We start from the raw sequence: 20,429 nt of genomic DNA, 5'->3' as shown, positions 1-20,429 counted from the left end.
AGCTGGATGCAGAGCATGGGATCAGGCTCCGAGCTGCCTGGATTCAGCTTCCAGTGCAAAACAAGACCCACCCAGCCCGGCTGCTCAGGGAGAGGGTGGTTTGACGTTCCCCTCCCTCCCTGCCTGGCCCGGCCCGATTGGGCCATAGGATCGGAATCTGGCTGCTGCCGGCTCCACTGGCTTTCCAAGGCTAGGCTCACCTCCCCCGGGGGAAGAGTGGGTGACGGACGGACGGATGGGAGAGGGGTGGGCGTGGGAAAGGAGCAGCTGCACACGTTTGGCAATCGTACAAAGGCCAGCACGTTGCACAACTCGCCCAGCAGCCTCGACGCAGCCCCCCCCTGAGGCTTCCCCCCTGCCTCAGAGCGCCACTCCCCACGCCCGGGTGGCTCATCGCGGGGTTTCTCCCCCGCACACCCCAGTCCCCGTGGCGCAAGTGGGTTCCCACCACAAGAAGGATCTCTTCCCTGCGGTTCGGCCCCTGTCCCCGGGCATCAGCCTTGATTGGATTCACGCACCCCACCCGGGGAAGATTGTCCTCTGGGTCCTCCCCGTGCAGCCAAAAGCAGGAGGGGGTAGAGGTCACGTGGCAGAGCCGGGAACCCCCTGGGGCAGACTCACGAGGGCCTGAACGTCCAGGGCCTCCACTGCTTGGGCTGACGCAGGGTGGGAACCCCTGTCCCTTTGGAGGATCATAACACTGGCTGCAGGGACGGAAAGCTGGGAGCGGGGCCGTAATGGGTAAACATGGGGCCTTCTAATGGATGGCGGTGAGACAGAAGAGGCTGAGCTACTATGGGTGTGGGGGGGATTCACCCCTGCACCTAGAGCCAAGCAAGCACAATGCCCCTGACGCTGACGCGTTCCCCCCCGGGACCACCTCATCCCCTAAACTGCATGAGCTGGGCAGCTCAATTGAACCCCACTCAGGGGCCTGCCGCCCGAGTCCACAACTCAGTAGCTGCTCAACCTCCCATGAACACCTGGGGGGGGCAGCTCCACTTCCCCCCACCCCCACCTTGGGGTAGCACTGGGCAGGGACAAACTGCGCCGGGTCAGTAAAGACCCATGGCTCTGCCCCACTGCAGCTTCATGGCTGGGATTCTAAGGGCCGATCCCAGCTCATACGTGTCCTGAGTAACGGCGGGGGTCTGTTCCTCTGCTGGGGGGGGGAAATGGGGGACAAAGGGGGTGTACGGGAGGAGGAAGAGCAGTGAACCCCTCTGCTCCCCCTCTCCAGGGGGTTCCCTTTGGGGTGAGCTGTTTGAAAACTAGCCTTTCCCAACCCGCTGTCCCCTTTTGGCCCCAGAAGTGTCTAGACAGCTGCGGCCGAGAGAGAAGGGCCCTCGCTGCTCCGGGTCCCGCTTGATGTTCCTTCCAAACAGCCTCCCTCGTGCCAGAAGTCGTAGCAACACAAACCAGGGGGAGGGCAGGAGGATCCCCGCGCAAGCGGGGAAGCTTCCACCACCCAGATGAGCGAAACCCCCCCAGGGTAGGAGCCGGCTTCTGGGAGCTTCCCAGGGAGGGCGTCAGGGAGCAAAGGGGATCGGGCCAGGAGGGTCATTTTGCAGGGTGGAGTGCAGAGTGTGCAGCGGGGTGGGGCTGGAAGAGGAGTTCGGGGGAGGGGGTGGGGGGGAGAAGAGGAAAAAATGCTCGGGCGGGGAAGGGGAGGAGGTGATTGTGTGGGGGAGGGGAAAGGCAGTGGATGGGGGAGTCTGCTGGGGGGGGGGGGGAGAAGAGACCTAAAACCACCCTTGGTTACAGCATCTTGCCTGCCTGCTCTACCAGCTGAGCCCAGAGCCCAGTTCTCCAGATTCAGATTTTGCTGCTCAGCGGGGAGGGTCTGGACCCAGGGCTTGGGGCCAGGTCTCAGCCTCTGCCAGAGACATCTCTCCCCCCACTGCTTTGCATGGGGGCACCCCCTCCTCCTGCCCCCTACCCCCACCCCCTTGGCACAATGCCTCAACTCAGATCCTTCAAAAAAAGGTCCCAGCCCTTAACCCCTTAATGTCGTCCCTCTTCCGATTTGGAGACCAACCCCTGGCCCGGACCCTCCCAGCCCCCCGTGGGAGGAGAGGCCCTGTGCCCCACGCACCGAGATTGCATACTTCCCTCCTACAGAATAAATAGCTTCTTGCTCAGAGGACATCGCCACGTATGCCCCGGCTCAGGGGCCACGGCCCAAAGCGCGGCCCTGCAAAGGGAGACCCGGCGTCAGGGAGGGAGCGTCCATCCTGTGGTGATGGAGAGTGGAGGGGGGGCGTCTCGGAGGGGGAGAGGCTCAGTTGGGCTGGGTCACGGGGCTGGAGCTGCTGGCCTCGGGCTCCCTCTTGCCTTTCCCCGGAGGGTCTGCCCCACCTTTGCCCTCCCCCTCTGCTCCCTCTTTGGCCCCCTCGTGCGTCTTCATGTGCTTGCCGAGGTGGTCGCTCCTCACGAAGACCCGGCTGCACACGGGACAGGTGAACCTCTTGGTCCCCGTGTGGGTCTGGAGGTGCCGCTGCAGCTCGTCGGAGCGGGTGAAGCGCTTGCCGCAGAAGAGCCAGTTGCAGACGAAGGGCCGGTCCCCGCTGTGCCAGCGCAGGTGGGCTTTCAGGTGGGAGGTCTTGGCGTAGGCCTTGCCGCAGCCGGGGATGTGGCAGTTGTGCAGATGCTTCTTCTTGGCCCCGTCTGGGCACGGCCCCACCCTCTCGGCCTCCTGGCAGTTCGGGCAGCGGCACGCTGCCTGCCCGGCGCTCCGGGGCACCGATCGCCTCGAGCTCTTTGCCCTGGCGGTACCGTCCACAGCCTGCTCGAGAACGTGCGGCTCCGGAGACGAGGCGAGCAGCTTCGGCCCTTCCTGGCCCATCAGGTGCTGGGCCGAGGGCAGGAGGTGGTGTGGTGGGCCACAGAGCTGGTGCTCAGCGGAGCCGTACCCCCCCAGCACCGGCTGGAGTCCGCCCGCGGGGCCAGGAGCTTGGAGGCCGCCTTGACCCGGCGGCAGCTCCATCCAGCTGGATCCGGCATGGAGGTCCCACCAGGGATTCACGCCGCCATCCTCGGCGGCGTTGCCGGGGTGCGAGGGCCTGAACCAGGGCTCGTAGGGGTGGGCCATTTCGGGAGGCGGCTGCAGGAGCTTGGAGTACGTGCCGGGGGCCAGCAGGCTGTCACCATCCAGGTCTAGCCTCGAAGAGCCATGCAGATCGTAGCTGGGGGCGGCCGTGAACTCCACCCCGGGGCACACCAAGGGCAGGTGCTGGAGCTCCGTGGACTGGAGAGGGGAGGGGAAGTGGCCACCCGCCTCGGAGCTGGCGTGGGGCTGGTAGGGCTGCAGGGGCTGCAGGTCCAAGTGCGGGGAAGCAGCGCGCGGTGTCTCTGACCGCTGATTGGCAAGAGAGCCGCAGACGGCCGTGAGCATTGCCGGACTCCAGAGTGGGGCCGCAGCTCCGGCAGACCTGGAGTGGGAGAGAGAGAAGGAAAGGAAGGGGTCTGAGACAGGAGTCACAGTTCCTCTCCCACGCAATTAGCCCTTTGCTGCCTTCCCTAGAAACTGGCCCTAGTTTCCCTTCAACCATGGAGCCAGAGATGGGTCTGGGCCAGGTCATTGTTTCACCAGGGGCTGGGATCCTGCTAAGCCCCTCTCTCCACCGAGCTCGGCACAGGATGCCAAATGCATCCAAATGTAACCCCACTGATTTCAGTGGATTTGCATCCAGGATGAATCTGGCCCAGAGACTGCTCCTTTTTCATATGGCTGCGCCACCAACCTCCCAGCAACCGGACAGAGGACACCATTATTTGTATTCCCATAGCCCCTAGGAGCTCCGGACTGTGTGGCGCTAGGCACGGTACAAACACAGACCATAAAAGATGGTTCTTATCCCAAGGAGCTTACAGCCTAAGGCACTTGTCTAGAGAGCTTTTCAATCAGTAGATCGCAACGGTCTGTATCATTATCCCCATTTTACAGATGGGGCAACTGAGGCAAAGAGAAGGGTAGTGACTTACCGAAAGCCAGTGGCAGAGCTAGGAATAGAACCCAGATCTCCTGAGTCCCCATCCCTTGCCCCCGACCCTAGCCCCAAGGGCTGATGCCCTCCAGCTGGGAGGCTGTCTAGTTGGGTCATTGAATCAGGGAAGGAGAGGTGGACAGGACAGAACATGAGCCTTTCACCCTCACCCTCATCATCCTGTTGGAGTCAGTGGAAAGGCTCAGGTTGATTTCAATGGGCTCTGGCTGTGAAACACACGGCAGGTGGCGCTAAGGATCCGGAAGCGCCAGACACCCTGGAGGATAGATCAGATGCTGCTCCCCATCCCTTTACAGCTCCCCTCTGTCCACAGAGCCCCCGAGCTGCCCAGCCCTGTATGATCCTGAACAGCATCTCAGCTCTGCATCTTCCCCTAGTGGCTCTGTGCACCATCCAGATGGCCAGGGTGTTTTTGAAGGTATTTTAGAGGCTCCTAAAAAGGGGTGTGTGTGTGCAGATTTAAAGTATAGTTTAGTGTCTGTTTCTGAAAGGCCCTCAGAGACAGGCCCCTCTAATAGGCAGCTTCTGGAAGGTGGATTACAGTAATTACAGTCTGATTGTCTGCGCTGCTGGATGGAAGAGGCTCCGGCTGCGTTCTGGAGCACCTCTGAGCTGGGCCTGGGGTGGCAGGGGTGTGGGGGAAACCCGATGGGATATTTATAGCCTTGTTCGCATGGCTCCATAGAGGGCCCCGGAACAGGCCTGCGGCACTGCTTGGGTCGTTGGGCCCATCCCCGCGGGAGTGGCGCTTAAGAACACAGGAGCTGGTCGGTCAGGTATGGATCATCCCTAGGAGTTGGCCCATCGAGTTATCCTGCCTGGGACAGCAGCCAATCCAAAGCAAGCCAAACCTTGCCCCCATCCCCGCCCTCCATAAGGCAGCTGGCAAGTCGTGCAGTGCCGTGCACAAGGAAAAGCAGAGGGGATTCCTCACTGACCCTTGTGACTAGCCCTGAAACGGCAAGCGTCGGCCAGCGAGGCTCCATCACTCAGGGTACAAATGCTGGGGTCTCCCCAGGCAGACGAGGCCCCCACCCTCTTATGGGGGAGGGCCGAGTCCCTGACTGAAGTGTGAACAATCACCACCTGGCCCATTGACCCTGCTGGATGGCTATCAGAATTGCTCAGCCGTGTGCCATAGACCCAATACTGCCATGGGTCTTCGTAGCTCAAGTGGTCCTGGCTCTGTCTTTTGAAGCTTCTGAGCGCTGCCCCTGCTGCCGGGTTGTGATGTGCAGCAAAGGGGCGATGGGGAAGTGCTAAAGGCACTGGGATGATGCCGGGTTAGCAGTAGATGTAAAAAGGAGCTCAGCTGTCCCACAGAACAGAACATCACTGCATTGCATCACTCACAAGGAGGCTGCCAGAATGTAGGTTACCCTTTGCTGCAGAATATACAGGGCAGTGACTTTAATCTCGGGGCATGGCCTCCTCCCTTTCCCTTCCGTACAGCTCATCCCAGGGAGGGAGGGACACCAGCTCCTTCTAGGGGACAGGTTTCAGAGCAGCAGCCGTGTGAGGCTGTATTCACAAAAAAGAACAGGAGGACTTGTAGCTCCTTAGAGACTCACAAATTTATTTGAGCCTAAGCTTTCGTGAGCTACAGCTCACTTCATCGGATGCATTCAGTGGAAAATACAGTGTATGGGAAACTATGTATGGGAAATACGGTGTATTTTCCACCGAATGCATCCGATGAAGTGAGCTGTAGCTCACGAAAGCTTAGGCTCAAATACATTTGAGAGTCTCTAAGGTGCCACAAGTCCTCCTTTTCTTTTTTTCTAGGGGACAGTTCCACTGGGTTGGTCCAACCTGGAGCTCAGCTGTTCTCCAGCACCAACCTAACTCCATGCAGCCCTACGCCAGCGTAGCAATATTGGCATGAGCGCTGCATCAAGCCCATGGGCATTTCACAGGCCTCAGCTCTCTATCTCACATACTTATCTGGCCACTGTACGATGGGAGCATTTCACAGTCCAACACATTTATCCCGAGAACACCCCTGTGAGGGGCAATTGCGGGACAGAGAGATTTAGTGACTTGCCTGCACAGGAAGCCTGCCCCAGAGCAGAGAAGTGAACCAGGGTCTCCCAACCTCTAGGCCAATGCCCTAACCATTGGGCCGTCCATCCTCTCACACGAGGCGGGCCGGTGGCCTTTGCTCTGGCACCAGCGGTCCTTCAGCACTCAACAGCCGTGGGCGTGGGCCATCCGGGTGCCGGTCAGGAGAGATCTGTGCAGTGGTTTAGAACCCTTCACCAGAGGTTGCTGCTTGTCACCATCCCCAAACCACTGAACTCCGCCCCCCTCACCCAACACCCTTCCCCGCCGGGTGAGTTCCCTCTCTCTTCCCCACTGCACTAGCAGAGTGGGGGCTGCAGCAGTGACGCAGAAGACAGCCTGAGGTCCACCTGGACAACAGTGCCAGGGTAACTAGCAGGAGCCTGGGTTCCTGATGGTGGCACCAGGGAGTTAAGGGGTCAGTTTAACATCCCATGGGCAGATCTCTGGGCAGCCAGTGCCCTGAAATTCATCAGGATCTGGAAAGTCAACTGGGAATCGAGAGGATTGTTAAACTGCAGCCAGTGCCCACACAGCACCATTCGCTGCCCCGGGGCAGCCACTGCAACACAGAACCTACAGCTCCCACTGCCCCAGATGATAGGGGGGCAGGAATCCCATCTTCCCTGTAACCACGTCAGCTCCCCTTTCACCAGCTTGCTCAGGGCCTATCTGACTGTCCCGGGGCTGGAGGCACCAGCCAGCCCTGCCCTGCTCCACAGCAGCTGAGATCAGGGTTCAGGGCCTGCGTTGGGTCCCACGGGATCCCCATTTGTTTCTCAGGATCCCAGCTGGTGACTCACCCTGCCGAGCTGCAGAAACCCCATTGGGGCGAGGCGCCCCACCCCAATGTCGAAATCCACCTGCCAGGACTAGCTCCCCACCCCCAAGTTTCCACCAGGAGCAGTACCCAGCCTCTTCCTTGGGGCACAGCCCTTGCTTTGCTCCAATTGTCTCCTGCCCCCAGGAGTCTTGCTTGGTCTTGGTAACCTGTACCCCATCTCGCTCCCCCACTTGGCAGCTCTCCATTCGTCCCACCCACATGCACACTCCCGGGCCCCCCCAGAACCTTCCTCATCTTCCAGTTAATGACCATTCGCTGGAGAGCCAATCCAGACAGTCCAGCACTGCACAGGAGACTCCTTTCTGCAAAGTTGCTTCCTCACCCTCAGGCCATGGGATGCTGGAAAAATCCTGACTCCATTTAGACAGAACCAAGGGAAACCAAAAGGTCCATTCACCTTACTCTCTCCCCTTCTCGGCCTAACACACTGCTCTCCCCACTTCCCCCTACCCTGCCCTGTATTGTTGCGGACAAATACATGCTGATTTGCACATAAGATGACATGGAGGGGTAGGGGTGGGGGTGAGGGAATAGGGCAAAGACAGCCCTGACAGCAGGAAAGCATGGAGAAAAATCCACAGACACACAAAGAGAAGGTGTCCTGGAAAGAGGATGTGTGCGCCAGCCCCAGAAGTAAAGAGATCAAGAACGGTGCAGCTCCAGAAATGGTCACTACTAGCGTCCTGAACTTTCCCCATATCACCAGCACAGAGGATGGGAGTTTTCTATCCCCTGTCTCATGCATTGTCCCCCACAGATCCTCTCACCAAAAGGACCCGCAGTAGTGTTAATAGGGACACCCAAACTCAACAAAACAAACAAATCACACCATGGGAAAGCTTTCCCCCACCCCCGTTTTTATAAGTAATGCCCGGGGGGGGGCAAATGTGCTTATGTGAGAGCTGGCCAAAACACTAGGGATTGAACCAGTGACCTCCCGAGCTAGAAGCAGGATCTACTAGAGCCAGAACTAAAGAGACAGGCCTCTACAGCTAGGGGGCTGAAATAGTTGGATAGTGTCTGGGGATTGGCACAGAGAAGGATTTATAGCACTCACTCCCCGGTGGGGGACCATCAGGGCCATCGGAGCAGATGATGTGACAGAGATCAGAGGAGAAAATACATTGCTCTGGTTTTTCCCTTGTTTGTTTACAGCCTTTTTAACTTTCTGTCGAGTCAGTTTCATGGCTTCCCCCTGGCTAGTCAATTTCCCCTCTTAGTTTGTGTGGGTCTCTCTCATCCCAACAGGAGAGGGGGAGAGCAATTATTTTACAAACAGTGAGATGGGGACAGGCCCAAAGCCTGAAGTTATTTTTGTTTCAGCTTCAGAAACTGACTAGAGGTTCAGAAGTGAGTCCAATTCTCCATCAGCCTTAACCCGAAGAACATTCTTTCCCCCACATTTTGGGGAGGAGTTGGAGCTGGGTGTGGGATGCCCTCCCAGAGGGCATTGCTCCAATGCCATCTTTAGCTCCTTACCCAAAGGCTCCATGACGCTGACCGTGCTAGGGCTCTGGACCAGGTTTGAAACACACTTACAGCATAGGGTGACTGTATGTCCGCACCCAACAAAAATCACAACCCCAACCTCTGACCGGGTCTCATGAGAGGGTGGGGCCCCAGCACATGATCCTTGCCTGCAGAGTGGCTTAAAGAGTAACTCTTCCCACCCCACCCATCCAGTCCAACATGGACAGGGAAACTGCACTACAGCCCTGCTAACTACAGCCAGGCCCAGAAGCTGCAGTCAGCACGGTTGAGGCCAGACAGGGTCCTACAAAGCAGGGTTTAGCTTGCTTGGGTGAAGCTGATCTCCTGGACAAAGGCTCCATGGACCTTCCACCACGAGGGATGGGGAGGCAACAATGCCTAGAAAAAGCAAAGGTGGGGGGAAGGAACCAACCAAGGAGCCGGCTGGGAAGGTGCCCAGGATGCTGACATGATCTAGGCTGGCTTCCACAGAACTGAGCAGGTCCAGCTGCTGATGGGGAAGGGGGCGTAAAGGGTTAACATCATGGTTGGGGGAAATCAGGAGAGAAAGAAGATGCCGCCCCAGCACTGAACACTTCAACCACTGGGTTGCCCCAAGCCCCATCCTGAGTGGTGCTGAGGGCCCTCAGGTCTCTCTGACATCAATAGCTGCTTGAGGGCATGTGGTGTCTCTCAGGAGAAGGCCTACAAACAACCGCTGGACTCCCTTGCCAAGCCTACTTAACCCCAGAGCAGCCATCTGGCCAGCAGTTGGGGGCAGGAACAGATGTGGTGCCCTCTCCACTTGGAGTCATGGGCCAGGGTCCCTTCCCACATGGCATAAACAGATTTGGCCAAGCAGCCCCTCGGAGGGCTCAGTGCCCAGCCCTGCAGGACCCACCCTGGCCTCCCTCCCTGGTAAAATGTGCAATTCAATGGCTCTTTCCTGCAGGACTCAGACAGGCTCCTACACCCCTCCCACTCCCTGGTAAGTTGCAAACATACATACAGCCTCCATCAATAGGAAACAAATGCTGCGTCCCCCAGGGATGGCTCCTGCCGGGATCCAGAGGCCCTGCCAGCACAGGGCTCCAGTTAATGCCAAAGGGTAGCAGCGTCTGGGGGAGAACTGAACACAGGGGCCATCAAAGCCAGGTGGAGTGCTGCATGGTAAAACTGCTTAAGAAGCCCCGAAAGGGCCCAATCTCACTTAGGACCAGGTTGGACTCGGTGTGGCCAGTTTCAGCATAAGGGGGTTTGGGTGACACAGGGAAGCGGTGTAATTCCCATGCCAAGGACCCAGTGCAGGCATAAGGCAAAGCCAGGACTCTTCCTGTACCAGCTCTCTCTAGGATGGTGGATGTCACACCTGGGGGCAACTTGTCACCTCAGTGACACACGCAGAGGCGGAATAATCCCCCCGATTTCCCGGGAGTCATTCCGGATTGACACTGCGGGGAAATCAGACCCTCTTTCCAGTTCTACCCTTGGTAAACAAAGCAAAGCCCCCACTCCCTGCAGCCGCTCCTGGCCAGGTCACTAACACATGGCCTCTGATCCTGGCTTCATGTCCCCAGTGCGCGGTACAGACTAATCAGTGGGGCAGGGAGGGGACCAGTCTTCTTACCCCAGGAGAGTTAGAAACATTTTCCCCCCCCATCCCCAGTCAGAACAAAACGTTGAAATCTTGACACTTTTTGTGAACACGCACGGCAGGTCAGTCATTTTGGAAAGTTTGGTTTCAATTTCAGCTTTATATAGATGACTCTAACTTAGCACAAATTTTTGAAATAAACTCTCTTTGAGCCAAAGCCAGGAGCGGGTTCATTCAGAAAACACCAGCATTTCCAAAAATTAAACCTCCAAATCGGTTTTCAAACACAGGAAATTCATCAAAACCAGCCAGGTCCGGTGAGCACTTTGGGCTTTGACAGGTCAACAGTTTCCAGAAGGGGGAAAAAAAAAAAAAAAGTGTTGACAAATTCCTGACCAGCTCTGCTAATAAACCCCTCAAGCCTCCTCCCCTGCACCCCCCGAGGAAAGTCTAAGAGGCACGAGCACCATTATACAAGTGGGGAAACTGAGGCACAGAGCAGCGCCTCGCCTGGGCTGGGACTGGAACTGGGCAATTCTTGGCTGCCTGTCCTGAGGGCAGAGCACTTCGCACGAGGCAAGAAACCAACAACAAGCTGCAGGTGACCGGCTTTGAAGATGGGGGTGTCAGGGAGCCACGACCATCTCCCCTTCCATCCATCCAGGCCAGGGGTCCGATCCAGCCCTCACTGAAGTCAACCACAATCTTCAGTGTGCGTGTGTGTGTGGTGGGGGGGCTGGATTGGGCCCAATCCTGCCAGCTCACACCGGAGGCTGGATTGAGTTAATACCAGCCAGCCCCAGCAGGACACCCTGAGCCCCAGTAATGCCCCCTTAGCTTCCAGAGAGGAGAGGAGAGGCCCTCGGAGGCCCTGCCTGGCCTGGGGGAGTTTGTCCCACTCCAGCTGTACAACTCCAGATCCACCCCCCCCCCAGGAGCGACTCACTCTCCAGCAAACCCCACGTTGCACCCCGGCCCCCTGTGCATTGCGGGGCTGCCCTGGCGTAGCTACCTCCGTGTGCAGGGCGGGGGCTCAGCCGGGGGCCCCGAGCCCCTTCTCCCACCCCCCGCTCGAGCGAGCCAGGAAAGCAGCAACTCCCGGGACCGGGGCTTCAGCAGCAGGTGCCCCACGACAGGAGAAGGAAGGGGCCGGTCCCGAGGCCTCTCCTCACCCGGCTCCCGGGGGCGCTGAACGCCCCTGGACCACGCCTGCTCGGGGGCCGGGATCGCTCCCCGCCAGGGGCCGCTGCCCCCCAAGTGCCAGCGCCGCGGACCGCTGCACCCCCCGCCCACCCGCGTTAGCATCCGTGGGGAGCGCGCCCCGGGGCCGACCCACGAAGTCCAGCTACCTGCGGGTTCAGCGGGGCCCGGGGGTGCCGCGATCTCCCCGCGGAGCCGTCCTCATCGGGGCGCCCGGCCCGTCCGTTCGCCCGCCCCTCGGGCAGAGCCCCTCGGCCGCTGGCCACAGCCGGTCCCCGCAGCCCGTGCGGAGCGAGCGAGCGCAGGTGAGCGGAGCGGAGGCGCCCGGACTCACCGCCGCGCTCTGCTCTGCTCAGCTCGGCTCGGCTCTGCTCCGCTTCCCTCCCGGCCCGGCCCGGCCCGGCTCCGCCCACCTACCTGCCCCGGCGGCTTTTAACCCTTCCCGGCAGGGCCGGCGCCGCTGACACCCGGCTCCGGCCGGCCGGCAGCCCACACGCAGGGTGGTTATAGGGGAGAGACCGGCCCCAGCGCTGGGCTCGCTCCCAGCTCGCTCCACGGGCCCGATCGCGGGCAGGGCGGCGAACACCTGCTCTGGCCACACACCCCAGCCGGACCCAGCGGAACCCGCCGGCTCTAGGGCGCTTGGGGTGGGAACTAGAGTCAGGCCTGATTCTTAGCACCTCTGGAGGGGTGGCCACTGGATGCCCCGGGCCCCTCTATGCCTCTGTGTCTAGTAGACAGCTAGTGCTTAGTAGCAGGGACCCAGCCCTTTCTGTTGGCACTGCAGCCTACTCAGCACACCTGTAAAAAGAGAGACAGGGAAGGGACAGATGGATGGATGGATGTGGATGCGGATGGATAGGCAGTTCTGCATGGGGCTAGATAGGTGTGGGTGCATGGGGATAGATAGATGGATGGATGGATGCAAAGAAGAGGGACCAGTGTAAAGGATAGATAGATTAGGTGATGATTAGATAGATGTGGGTGCGTGGGGATGGATAGCTAGATAGGTGTGCATGGGGCCAGACAGATAAATGAGTACATGAGAATAGATAGGTAAGACACAACAGAAAGAGATCTGAGAGATCAAGTAGAAGAGGTAGCTAGGTGAGATCAGATGGCTAGATTAGGCCGATGGTGCAGGCCTGACAGCTACTGACATTCCTGGCAGATTCTGGAGAAAGCCCCAAAGCAAAACACAGCTGACCCCATTCCAAACCCTGCTCTGGGTCACCTGGAGGTCACGGGAGGGCACTGCGAACTGGAGAGCCCTCTTCCCTCTCTGAACTTTGTTGATTGAGTTTGACACAGAGGGACGTTTCCATTTGAATACAAGGGCGCACACCCTGTCCTTTCACCAACCCTCCTCCCATCTCCTGCAGAACCCACTGGCGGTAGATGCAATGCAAAGAGCTGCTGCCCTTGGTTGGGATACATCTCACCAAGGGGGCCGTATTGGCTGTTTGTGGGTCATAGCAGTGAGAGGCACCTGCACATCAGGTGTCCTGATTTAGAAGGGACAAGTCTCTGTGGTCAGGAATATTGGCCATTCCCTACCCTGCCCCTCCAAAGACTGTTCCTGGGCCCTGATCAAAGCTCACGGAGGTCAGTGGGGTCTTTCCATTGACTTCCTTGAGTGCTTGTCAAACACTCACAGGGCTCCAGGCAGGAGTAAGTGGGTGAAGTTGTCTGGCCTGTGCTATACACGAGATCAGACTCAATGACCTAATGGTCCCTTCTGGCCTGAAACTCTGTGAATCTGTCAGACCGGGCCCACCAGCAGGTGCACGTCAATAGAATGAACAGCCATGTCCCTGCTTTCCTCTCCGCATGTCCCTGTTTAAGGATGGCGAGCACTGGCAGCTGGGCTGGAAAAGACCTCTTTGATCACCGGGACCATCCACTTCGGGAGGAAGAGCACTAGAGGGCAGAGAGCAGACTGTAACCAGACTATAACAGGGTTAAAAAAGAACTAGATAAGTTCCTGGAGGACAGGTCCATCAATGGCTATTTGCCAGGATGTGCCCGGGATGGTGTCCCTAGCCTCTGTTTGCTAGAATGGATGACAGGGGATGGATCACTTGATGATTCCCTGGTCTGTTCATTCCCTCTGGGGCACCTGGCATTGGCCACTGTCTGCAGACAGGAGACTGGGCTAGATGGACCTTTGGTCTGACCCACTACGGCCGTTCTTATGTTTTTATGACTTCCTATTAATGGAGGGTCGACTTGACTCCTCCAGCCTACCTCCGAGCTGCCCAGAGCATCCTGTCTTTATGGAATACAAACAGAGCGTGTCTCTCATTAGACCAATAGACTGGGGGCGCTTTGTAGCAGGGACCATCACCATGGCCTTCTGTTTGTACTCTGAAGTGCCGAGCACGCTGAGACAGATAGCACCAATTCATCTTTAATATTTCTGCTGAGTAGCATCTAAAAGCTCAGTCTAGAACAGGGGTAGGCAAACTTTTTGGCCCGAGGGCCACATTGGGGTTGCAAAACTGTGTGGAGGGCCGGGTAGAGAAGGCTGTGCCCCCCCAAACAGCCTGGCCCCTGCCCCCTATCCGCCTCCTCCTACTTCCCGCCCCTAACCACTCCCCGGGACCCCACCCCCATCCAATCCCTCCTGCTCCCTGTCTCCTAACAGCCCCGCCCCCTAACCACCCCCCAACCCCCGACTGGCCCCCTGGGACTCCCACGCCTATCCAACCCCCCCTGTTCTCCATCCCCTGACAGCCCCCCTGCAGAACCCCCGACCCATCCAATGCCCCTTCTCCTTGTCCCCTGACCACCCCCTCCTGGGACCCCCCGCCCCTAACCGTCCCCCGGAACCTCACCCCCTATTCAACCTGCCTGCTCCCTGTCCCCTGACTGCCCTGCCCCCATCCACCCCCTGACTGGCCCCCCGGGACTCCCACGCCTATCCAACCTGCCCTGTTCTCCGTCCCCTTACGGCCCTCCCGAACCCCCAACCCATCCAACTCCCCTGCTCCTTGTCCCCTGACTGCTCCCTCCCGGGACCCCCTGCCCCTTATCCAACCCCCCTGCTCCCCACCCCCTTACCATGCTGCTCAGAGCACTGGCAGTGTGGTGGGCTGAGGCTGCGAGGGGAGAGGAGACAGCAGGGGAGGGGCCGGAGGCTAGCCTCCCCAGCTGGGAGCTCAAGGGCCGGGCAGGACGGTCCCGCCGGCTGGATAGTTTGCCCACCTCTGGTCTAGATAACATTTAGTTCTGCCATGAGTGCAGGGGACCAGACTAGATGACTTCTCAAGGTCCCTTCCAGTCTCTCTCTCTCTCTCTCTCTCTCTCACACACACACACACAGAGCCAGGCCTGTAGAGAGAAATTTGGGGCCCCAATACATCCAGTTTGCTGGGGCCCCATCCTCTCCCATTTCACTTTATTTACACAGACGCTACAGATTTGGGGGTGGGGGAGCTCTGAGCTCAGGGGCCCAGTACAATTGTCCACCCCATTCCCTCCTTTCGTCAGCCCTGCACACAGCCCCTGCCCCAAAGATCTTGCAGTCTAATAAATCCTAAACTCCTGCATCAATAACTCTTGATGTTCTGGAAATCCCCCTGCTGCGGGGATAGGCTCTGGTGTGGATCTGTAGCTAGGAATCAAGCCCTTTCATGCATCCCAGAAGCACCAGACCTTGGTGTTCTCCTCCCACGTACGTAACCCAGCGCTGGCTTCTAACATGAAAAAGATGGTTCCCAGGGAACGCCATGGGAAGATGAAAGTGTCGATTCCTGTGAACTGGTGACAGATCTGCAGCCAGGAGGCCCAGCCGCTCTGTGGAACCCCCTGAGATGTGTCAGTAATGGGAAAGGACAGGCAGCGGGCAACTGTCCCATCCAAAGCCAGGCAAGGCTCAGGCTGGTACTCGGACCTGGCCCAGGGGTCACTCTGTTCCTGCATGGAGGGGAATTTCAGGATTAACCCTTTCACTGTGCTGTTCCTGATGCTGAAAATGGGGAATTTGTTTACCATACCTCGCTAGGGGCTATTCTCCTCTAGCTGTATGGCCCACTGGGCTGGGATTTAGGACTCCTGGGTTCTCTTCCCAGCTCTGCCAGTGGACAATCATGAGCAAGTCACTCTCTCCCACTCCCATCCCTTGTCTATTTGGACTCTTTGGGGCAATGAATGTCTCCTGCTAGCACAACTGGGTCCCAGCCTTGGCTGGAGGCTTTAAGCCCTACTATAATATAAATAACAACATCAAGTGCAAGTAGGAAATATAGGGCTGCTTTGACTCTTATGCCACGTTAATCCCCTGGGAGTTTCCCAGATTTACATGGATCTCAGATCCCAATCTGGCATGTTGTCTCCTGGTTTCAGTTTCAGCCCCCAGTTTAATTCTTGACTACCTGGGTAGCTGAAGCAAGGGAACAGCGTTCATTAAGTGCCCTGGATGTGATGGGGACTAGGCGTGGCCATGTGTCACGCATCGCTGAAGGTGTGTGGGGCTGTCCAGTGGCGAAGGTGTGTGAAGGTATCAAGGTTGAATTTCAGACCCTAAATTACATGGCCTGTAGAAGGGATTAGTCAGGCTCTGGAAAGGAGCACTCGCCGCCTTCTCCTAATCCCTTGCGTTTCTAAAATGCCTTTCATCTCAAGGAGTGTACAAGAATCGCTTCCCCACTCGCTGAAATGCAGCCCCTCCTGGAGTGACGCACACCAGCTGTAACAGCTGCACTTGCAACACACGGTCGCAGTTTCGGATGGGCGGCTCCGAAGGGTCCCAGCTCCAATGGAGCCCAACTGGGGAATGCACAAAGGCAGAAGCAAATACCCACATCAGGATTGAATATCCCCGCTTTTGCAGGGGCTCAGTTTTAGGTCTCACACAAAATATGCACCCCAGGAACCTGGGCTAGATTTTTGCATTCAGTAGCAGTGAGAAGAGTGTCATCTGTAGGTTCATCCTGTCCAGCAGCTGGGAGTTCCACAGGCCTCTCCCATCCAAACACTGAACCCTGCTTAGCCCATGAGACCCCAAAGCAAGAGAGGGATAGGTATTCCTAATGCCATCCGTGCCCTCCCCTCAGGATTGTTTATATCTAGAGCAGCACCCTATAGAGACTCCAGAGAGTTTCCCATCCATGCAGGACTTGCTGCTCTGGGGAGGTGCAGGGCAGAGTGTTGTGGGCCAGGTGCGGGATCCCAGCTTGTGGTGTTGAGAGACAGTCTCAGGGAGGAGGAGAGGCCCCTGCGCTTGCCAAATCCTTTGAGGAGGAGCTTTTAGTTTAATCCCGGAAGCTCTGGCCTGGCCGGGAACAGCTCCAAGGAGCTCAGCAATCCCACAGGAAAGAGGATTGCACCTCGAGGGAGCAGCTGTGGGGGCTTCCGCTCCCTGGAGAGGGTGGTGGGGTGGAGTGGGGGAAGGTCTTCCTCTCGCCGGAGGGGAATAGGGCTCAGAAACTGGCTCCAATCTGTGCTGGTAGATGAGTCCCTCCCTGCCAGCAGCATCATGGCACTTGGCACGGGCCAGGGCACAGGTGTGAGGAATCCCACAGACCCACGCTTGCCTTGACCTAGCTTACTCAGGTACCAATACCAGGGAAGACACGGCAGCACGGGCTTGGAATGCCAGAACGTAGCCAGGGTTCTGCGTGGGTTTGTGGTGCACACCACTGCTATTTTCAGCCTTACCAGCTAGACCAAAGCTGGAATGGGGGCGTCTTCCCGTGCCACAATTCCACCTCCCATTGCCGTGTAGACGCGCCATAACAATGGATCACTGCGGGGGGAAGGCTCAGGAGCAGACCTGGCTGGAAGTTTGTCATTGTTTTGATGAAAAAGGCCTTTTTAGTCTCAATCAAAACGTTTTGAGCCACGAGAGTGGATTTCAACAAAATTTCATTAAAAAAGCCGCCCCCCCCGCCCCAGTCAAAGCAAAATCCCACCTCAACATTTGCACTGTGGGAGGTCTCAGTTCTCTTTGGGAAATGAAATGCCTGGGTTGTTCATATAAACATACATTTAAAATCATTTTAAAAGGTTGGAAACCGATCAAAATGTTTCAGCTTGACCGAAACGAAACATTTCCGTCAATCCAAAAGGAGATTTTTTATTTTTTTTTTTCAGAATTTCATTGCGTGGGAAATTTGGAGGAGGGGGTCGATCCATTTTGGAACAGCAAAATATTTGAAATCATGGAATTTTCCACAAAACGGAAAATCCGGGTTCCTGTCCGGTTCTAGTCATGATGACCTTTTTCGGGTGGGGAAACTGAGGCACAGAGCCAAAAAGGGGCTTGCTCAAGGTCACACAAGGAATCTATGGCAAAGTGGGAAACAGAACCCAGGAGTCCTAAACCCCCCAGTCCATTGCTTGAACCCCCTTCCGGAGCTGTGAACAGAGCACAGGAGTCCGCCCTCTATTCTGTATTTGCGGCCTGGCAGGACGCATCACGCCAATGCGAGGGGAACATGATGATTTATCTGAGGAAACTTTGCTAAGGGACAGAGTGAAGAACAATTCAAGGTTGTTGATGGAGTTCACAGAGCAGCTGCTGACAGAGGAGTGCTGCTTCTGGGCCCGAAGAACAGGCACTGACTGATGGGATCGCATCGTAATACGGGTGTGGGATGACGAGAAGTGAACTTTTGGATGTGAAAGGCTGCATTCCTGGTTCCGCCAGCCTTCCAGTGCAGGGACACCCAAATGAGAGCTGCACGGACAGTGGAGAAGCAAGTGGCGATCGCCTTCTGGAAACTTGCGTAGATTGTAAACTCTCCGGGGCAGGGGCCGTCTTTTTGCGCTGCGTTTATCCAGTACTTAGCACCGTGGGATCCTGGCCCCTGACAGACTCCCCCAGGGGCCACCCCAATCCAAATAAAACAGCATTTCATGAACTGTGCCCATGCAGCGCTACTGAAATGCAGCCACCTCTGGGGCGGAGCAGTGGCTCGTAACCAGTGCTCAGAGCAAGGGATTCAGCTCCTCTAGTTCAGAGGCAGGAATGGCTGAGTCATCCTTGGCAACACTGGAACCAGGGAGATGATGGTTTGCAGACCCGGTGTCTTTTGCTTTCACTACTACTCCACGCCACAGGCAAATGCCAACCTTGCAGCCAGAGGGTCTGCACCAGGGATCAGTGCAGCCCAGTGACTAGCAATCAGCATGAGGATACCCCTGCTCCCAGCCTGGGAGCTTTTTCAGGAGTCACTGGGAAGAGATGGGTTCAGAGTTGCTCTCCCATCCCTAGCACTCAGAGCCTGCCAGGGCCACCCAGCTGGAGTAAATAATGTTAATGAGGGAGAATCAACGTGGGGGCATTTCCTTGCCGAGACATCGAGCAGTGCCTTGAAATTACAGCTAATTACAGAGCCCATTTGCATAAATTACAAGGCGAGAGGCAAATTCCTTTAATCTCTCCCATGTGCTGAGGCAGCAGGTTCCTTTCCTGCCGTTCACTGCAGGGCCGAGAGCGAGCCCCGCTGGGTCAGGGTGGTGCCCCAAAGGCTTCTTCAGCTCACCTGGAGGACGGGGTCAGAGGCAAAGCCAGATTCATGGAGCTACCAGCAGAGACAAGACAAGTTGAAGTGGGATCTTTCCACAGAGTAGCAGTGTCTCTGTTCTTCACACTCGCCAAACCCGGCCCTCTCAGACCTCGGACGTCCCTGATCCCTGCATTCATCATCCCCAGATGTCCCTGCTCCCCGCTCTCCCTATCCGCATCCCCAACTCTCTTGGACCCAGGACATCCATGCTCCCACCACTCGCTATCCCTGGGCCTCTCGGAGCCTGATTTATGGCCAGCTCTGCTCCTGAAAGCCAGCTTGACCCTGAGTAAGGGGGATCCACAGTAGCAGATCACTATCCTGCACTATAGCCACCCCCAGTTTTAGGAGCAGCTTTTCATAAGTTAGAGCAGCCTCCAGGTTGCTCTAACACACACAGCCTGGCTGGTCCCAGGATAGGCCAGGGGTGTGCGGAGCATAAAGCGTGAGAGTGACTCCCCCGCATCGCACCATATCTCCTGCCCCTGAGCCGAGTGCAGCTCCGCCAGACCAGAGCCTCTGAGACGTGACCTTTAATTTCCCTGCACCCTGGGGCTCGGCATGCATGGGAAGGGGGCTTGGTGCTGTGGGAGCTGCCACCAACCATGCCCAGCTGGGGGAAACGGATCAGCTGAGAGTCACAACGGGCTCCAAAGTGCTGCTGGGAGTGGTTTCCGTGCCAATGTGGGCCCAGCCAGCCTTGTCCTAGCCCTGCTGCAGTGACACCCCTTGCAGCAAAGGCTTGTGGTTCTGGGACTCCTCCGGGATCACCCTGCTACGGTGAGGGGGGACTTTGGCTGGCCCTGCCCAAAGCAGAGGAACGGCCCTTTCCCACCCTGCTCTGCGGGGTGGGGGGAGGGACTGAACCCCTTGTCCTTTCCCCGTTGCAGACACAGCCTCAGTGCCTGATTGCCCCCCGCTTCTCCTTCCCAAGCCAGTTGGGAGGATTGAGAAAGTGGCAAAGGCCTCAGATTAAAGGATCTGGGTCTTGGGGGCAGATCTGTGGGGAGGGAGCCTCTGTCCTTTCCCACAGTCAGAACCAGGACCAGGATCAGAACAGTCCAGAACTATTTTTGACAGGGATGGGGTGGGGTCTCTCAAGCCTTATCCTCAGGAACTTCTCCATAACCGTGGATCGCACACTGGTCAGTGTCACCCCATGCCCCATGCCAGCTACTGCACCAACCGGCTCCTCTTGTAAACTGCTCCAACAGCTGCACAACCCCCGCCCCCCCACCACACACACACATTCCCCTCCTTCCCCCTAAACCCCAGCACCCGCTGGAAACCCACCTTGCTTCTCCATCTCTCCCTCTGTCTCTCCCCCTCCTAACCCCGAGAACCCCTCTCATCTGGTGGCAGGAAAGTCCTGTGCTCAGCACCCAGCTCTGGCTCCTTCCCAGCGGGCCGGCGTCCACTGCAGGAGGGTGGGTTTTGAAGTCTGGGGTTCAGAGCCCTGCCAGGCGGCTCGGAAGCAGCTTGCTCTCAGCACCTACCGGGTCTCCCATCCCTACCTCAGATCCCTTCCTCCTCCTTGTGGCTTTAAGCCTTTGCTTCCTTCTCAGGATCTGTCCTGTGTTTTCGGTTTCCTTTCTGTGGAACAACTCTGCCAAACTCACCTCCATCCTGACCCACCGCCCTCCCCACACTATTCCAGTCCTGGGATCCCTCACCCTCCATCTCTGCTGATGCTCCTCAATCCTGACCTGCAAACACCTCCCCACACATTATCCCACTCC

The 20,429-nt window shown here is 57.5% G+C and overlaps 1 protein-coding gene across 1 annotated transcript; it reads right to left on the bottom strand.

The window, feature by feature from the left end:
• Positions 1 to 1,725: 1,725 nt before the first annotated feature.
• Positions 1,726 to 11,553, bottom strand: SP6 (Sp6 transcription factor). Its single transcript, XM_038385715.2, has 2 exons — positions 11,326 to 11,553; positions 1,726 to 3,431 (listed from the first exon to the last, which is right to left on the bottom strand). The coding sequence occupies exon 2, from the start codon at positions 3,392 to 3,394 to the stop codon at positions 2,282 to 2,284; it is 1,113 nt and encodes a 370-aa protein (XP_038241643.1). The 5' UTR covers positions 3,395 to 3,431; positions 11,326 to 11,553; the 3' UTR covers positions 1,726 to 2,281.
• Positions 11,554 to 20,429: the final 8,876 nt, after the last annotated feature.

The sequence above is a fragment of the Dermochelys coriacea genome, chromosome 27 (genome assembly GCF_009764565.3).
Source record: "Dermochelys coriacea isolate rDerCor1 chromosome 27, rDerCor1.pri.v4, whole genome shotgun sequence".
Classification (NCBI taxonomy): Eukaryota; Metazoa; Chordata; order Testudines; family Dermochelyidae; genus Dermochelys; species Dermochelys coriacea.
The sequence above is the reverse complement of the archived record's forward strand: the minus strand, read 5'-3'. Positions and strand labels throughout refer to the sequence as shown.

Excerpts from the sequence above, each read along its gene's own strand:
- SP6 (XM_038385715.2), bottom strand. The coding sequence starts at position 3,394 with ATGCTCACGGCCGTCTGCGGCTCTCTTGCCAATCAGCGGTCAGAGACA.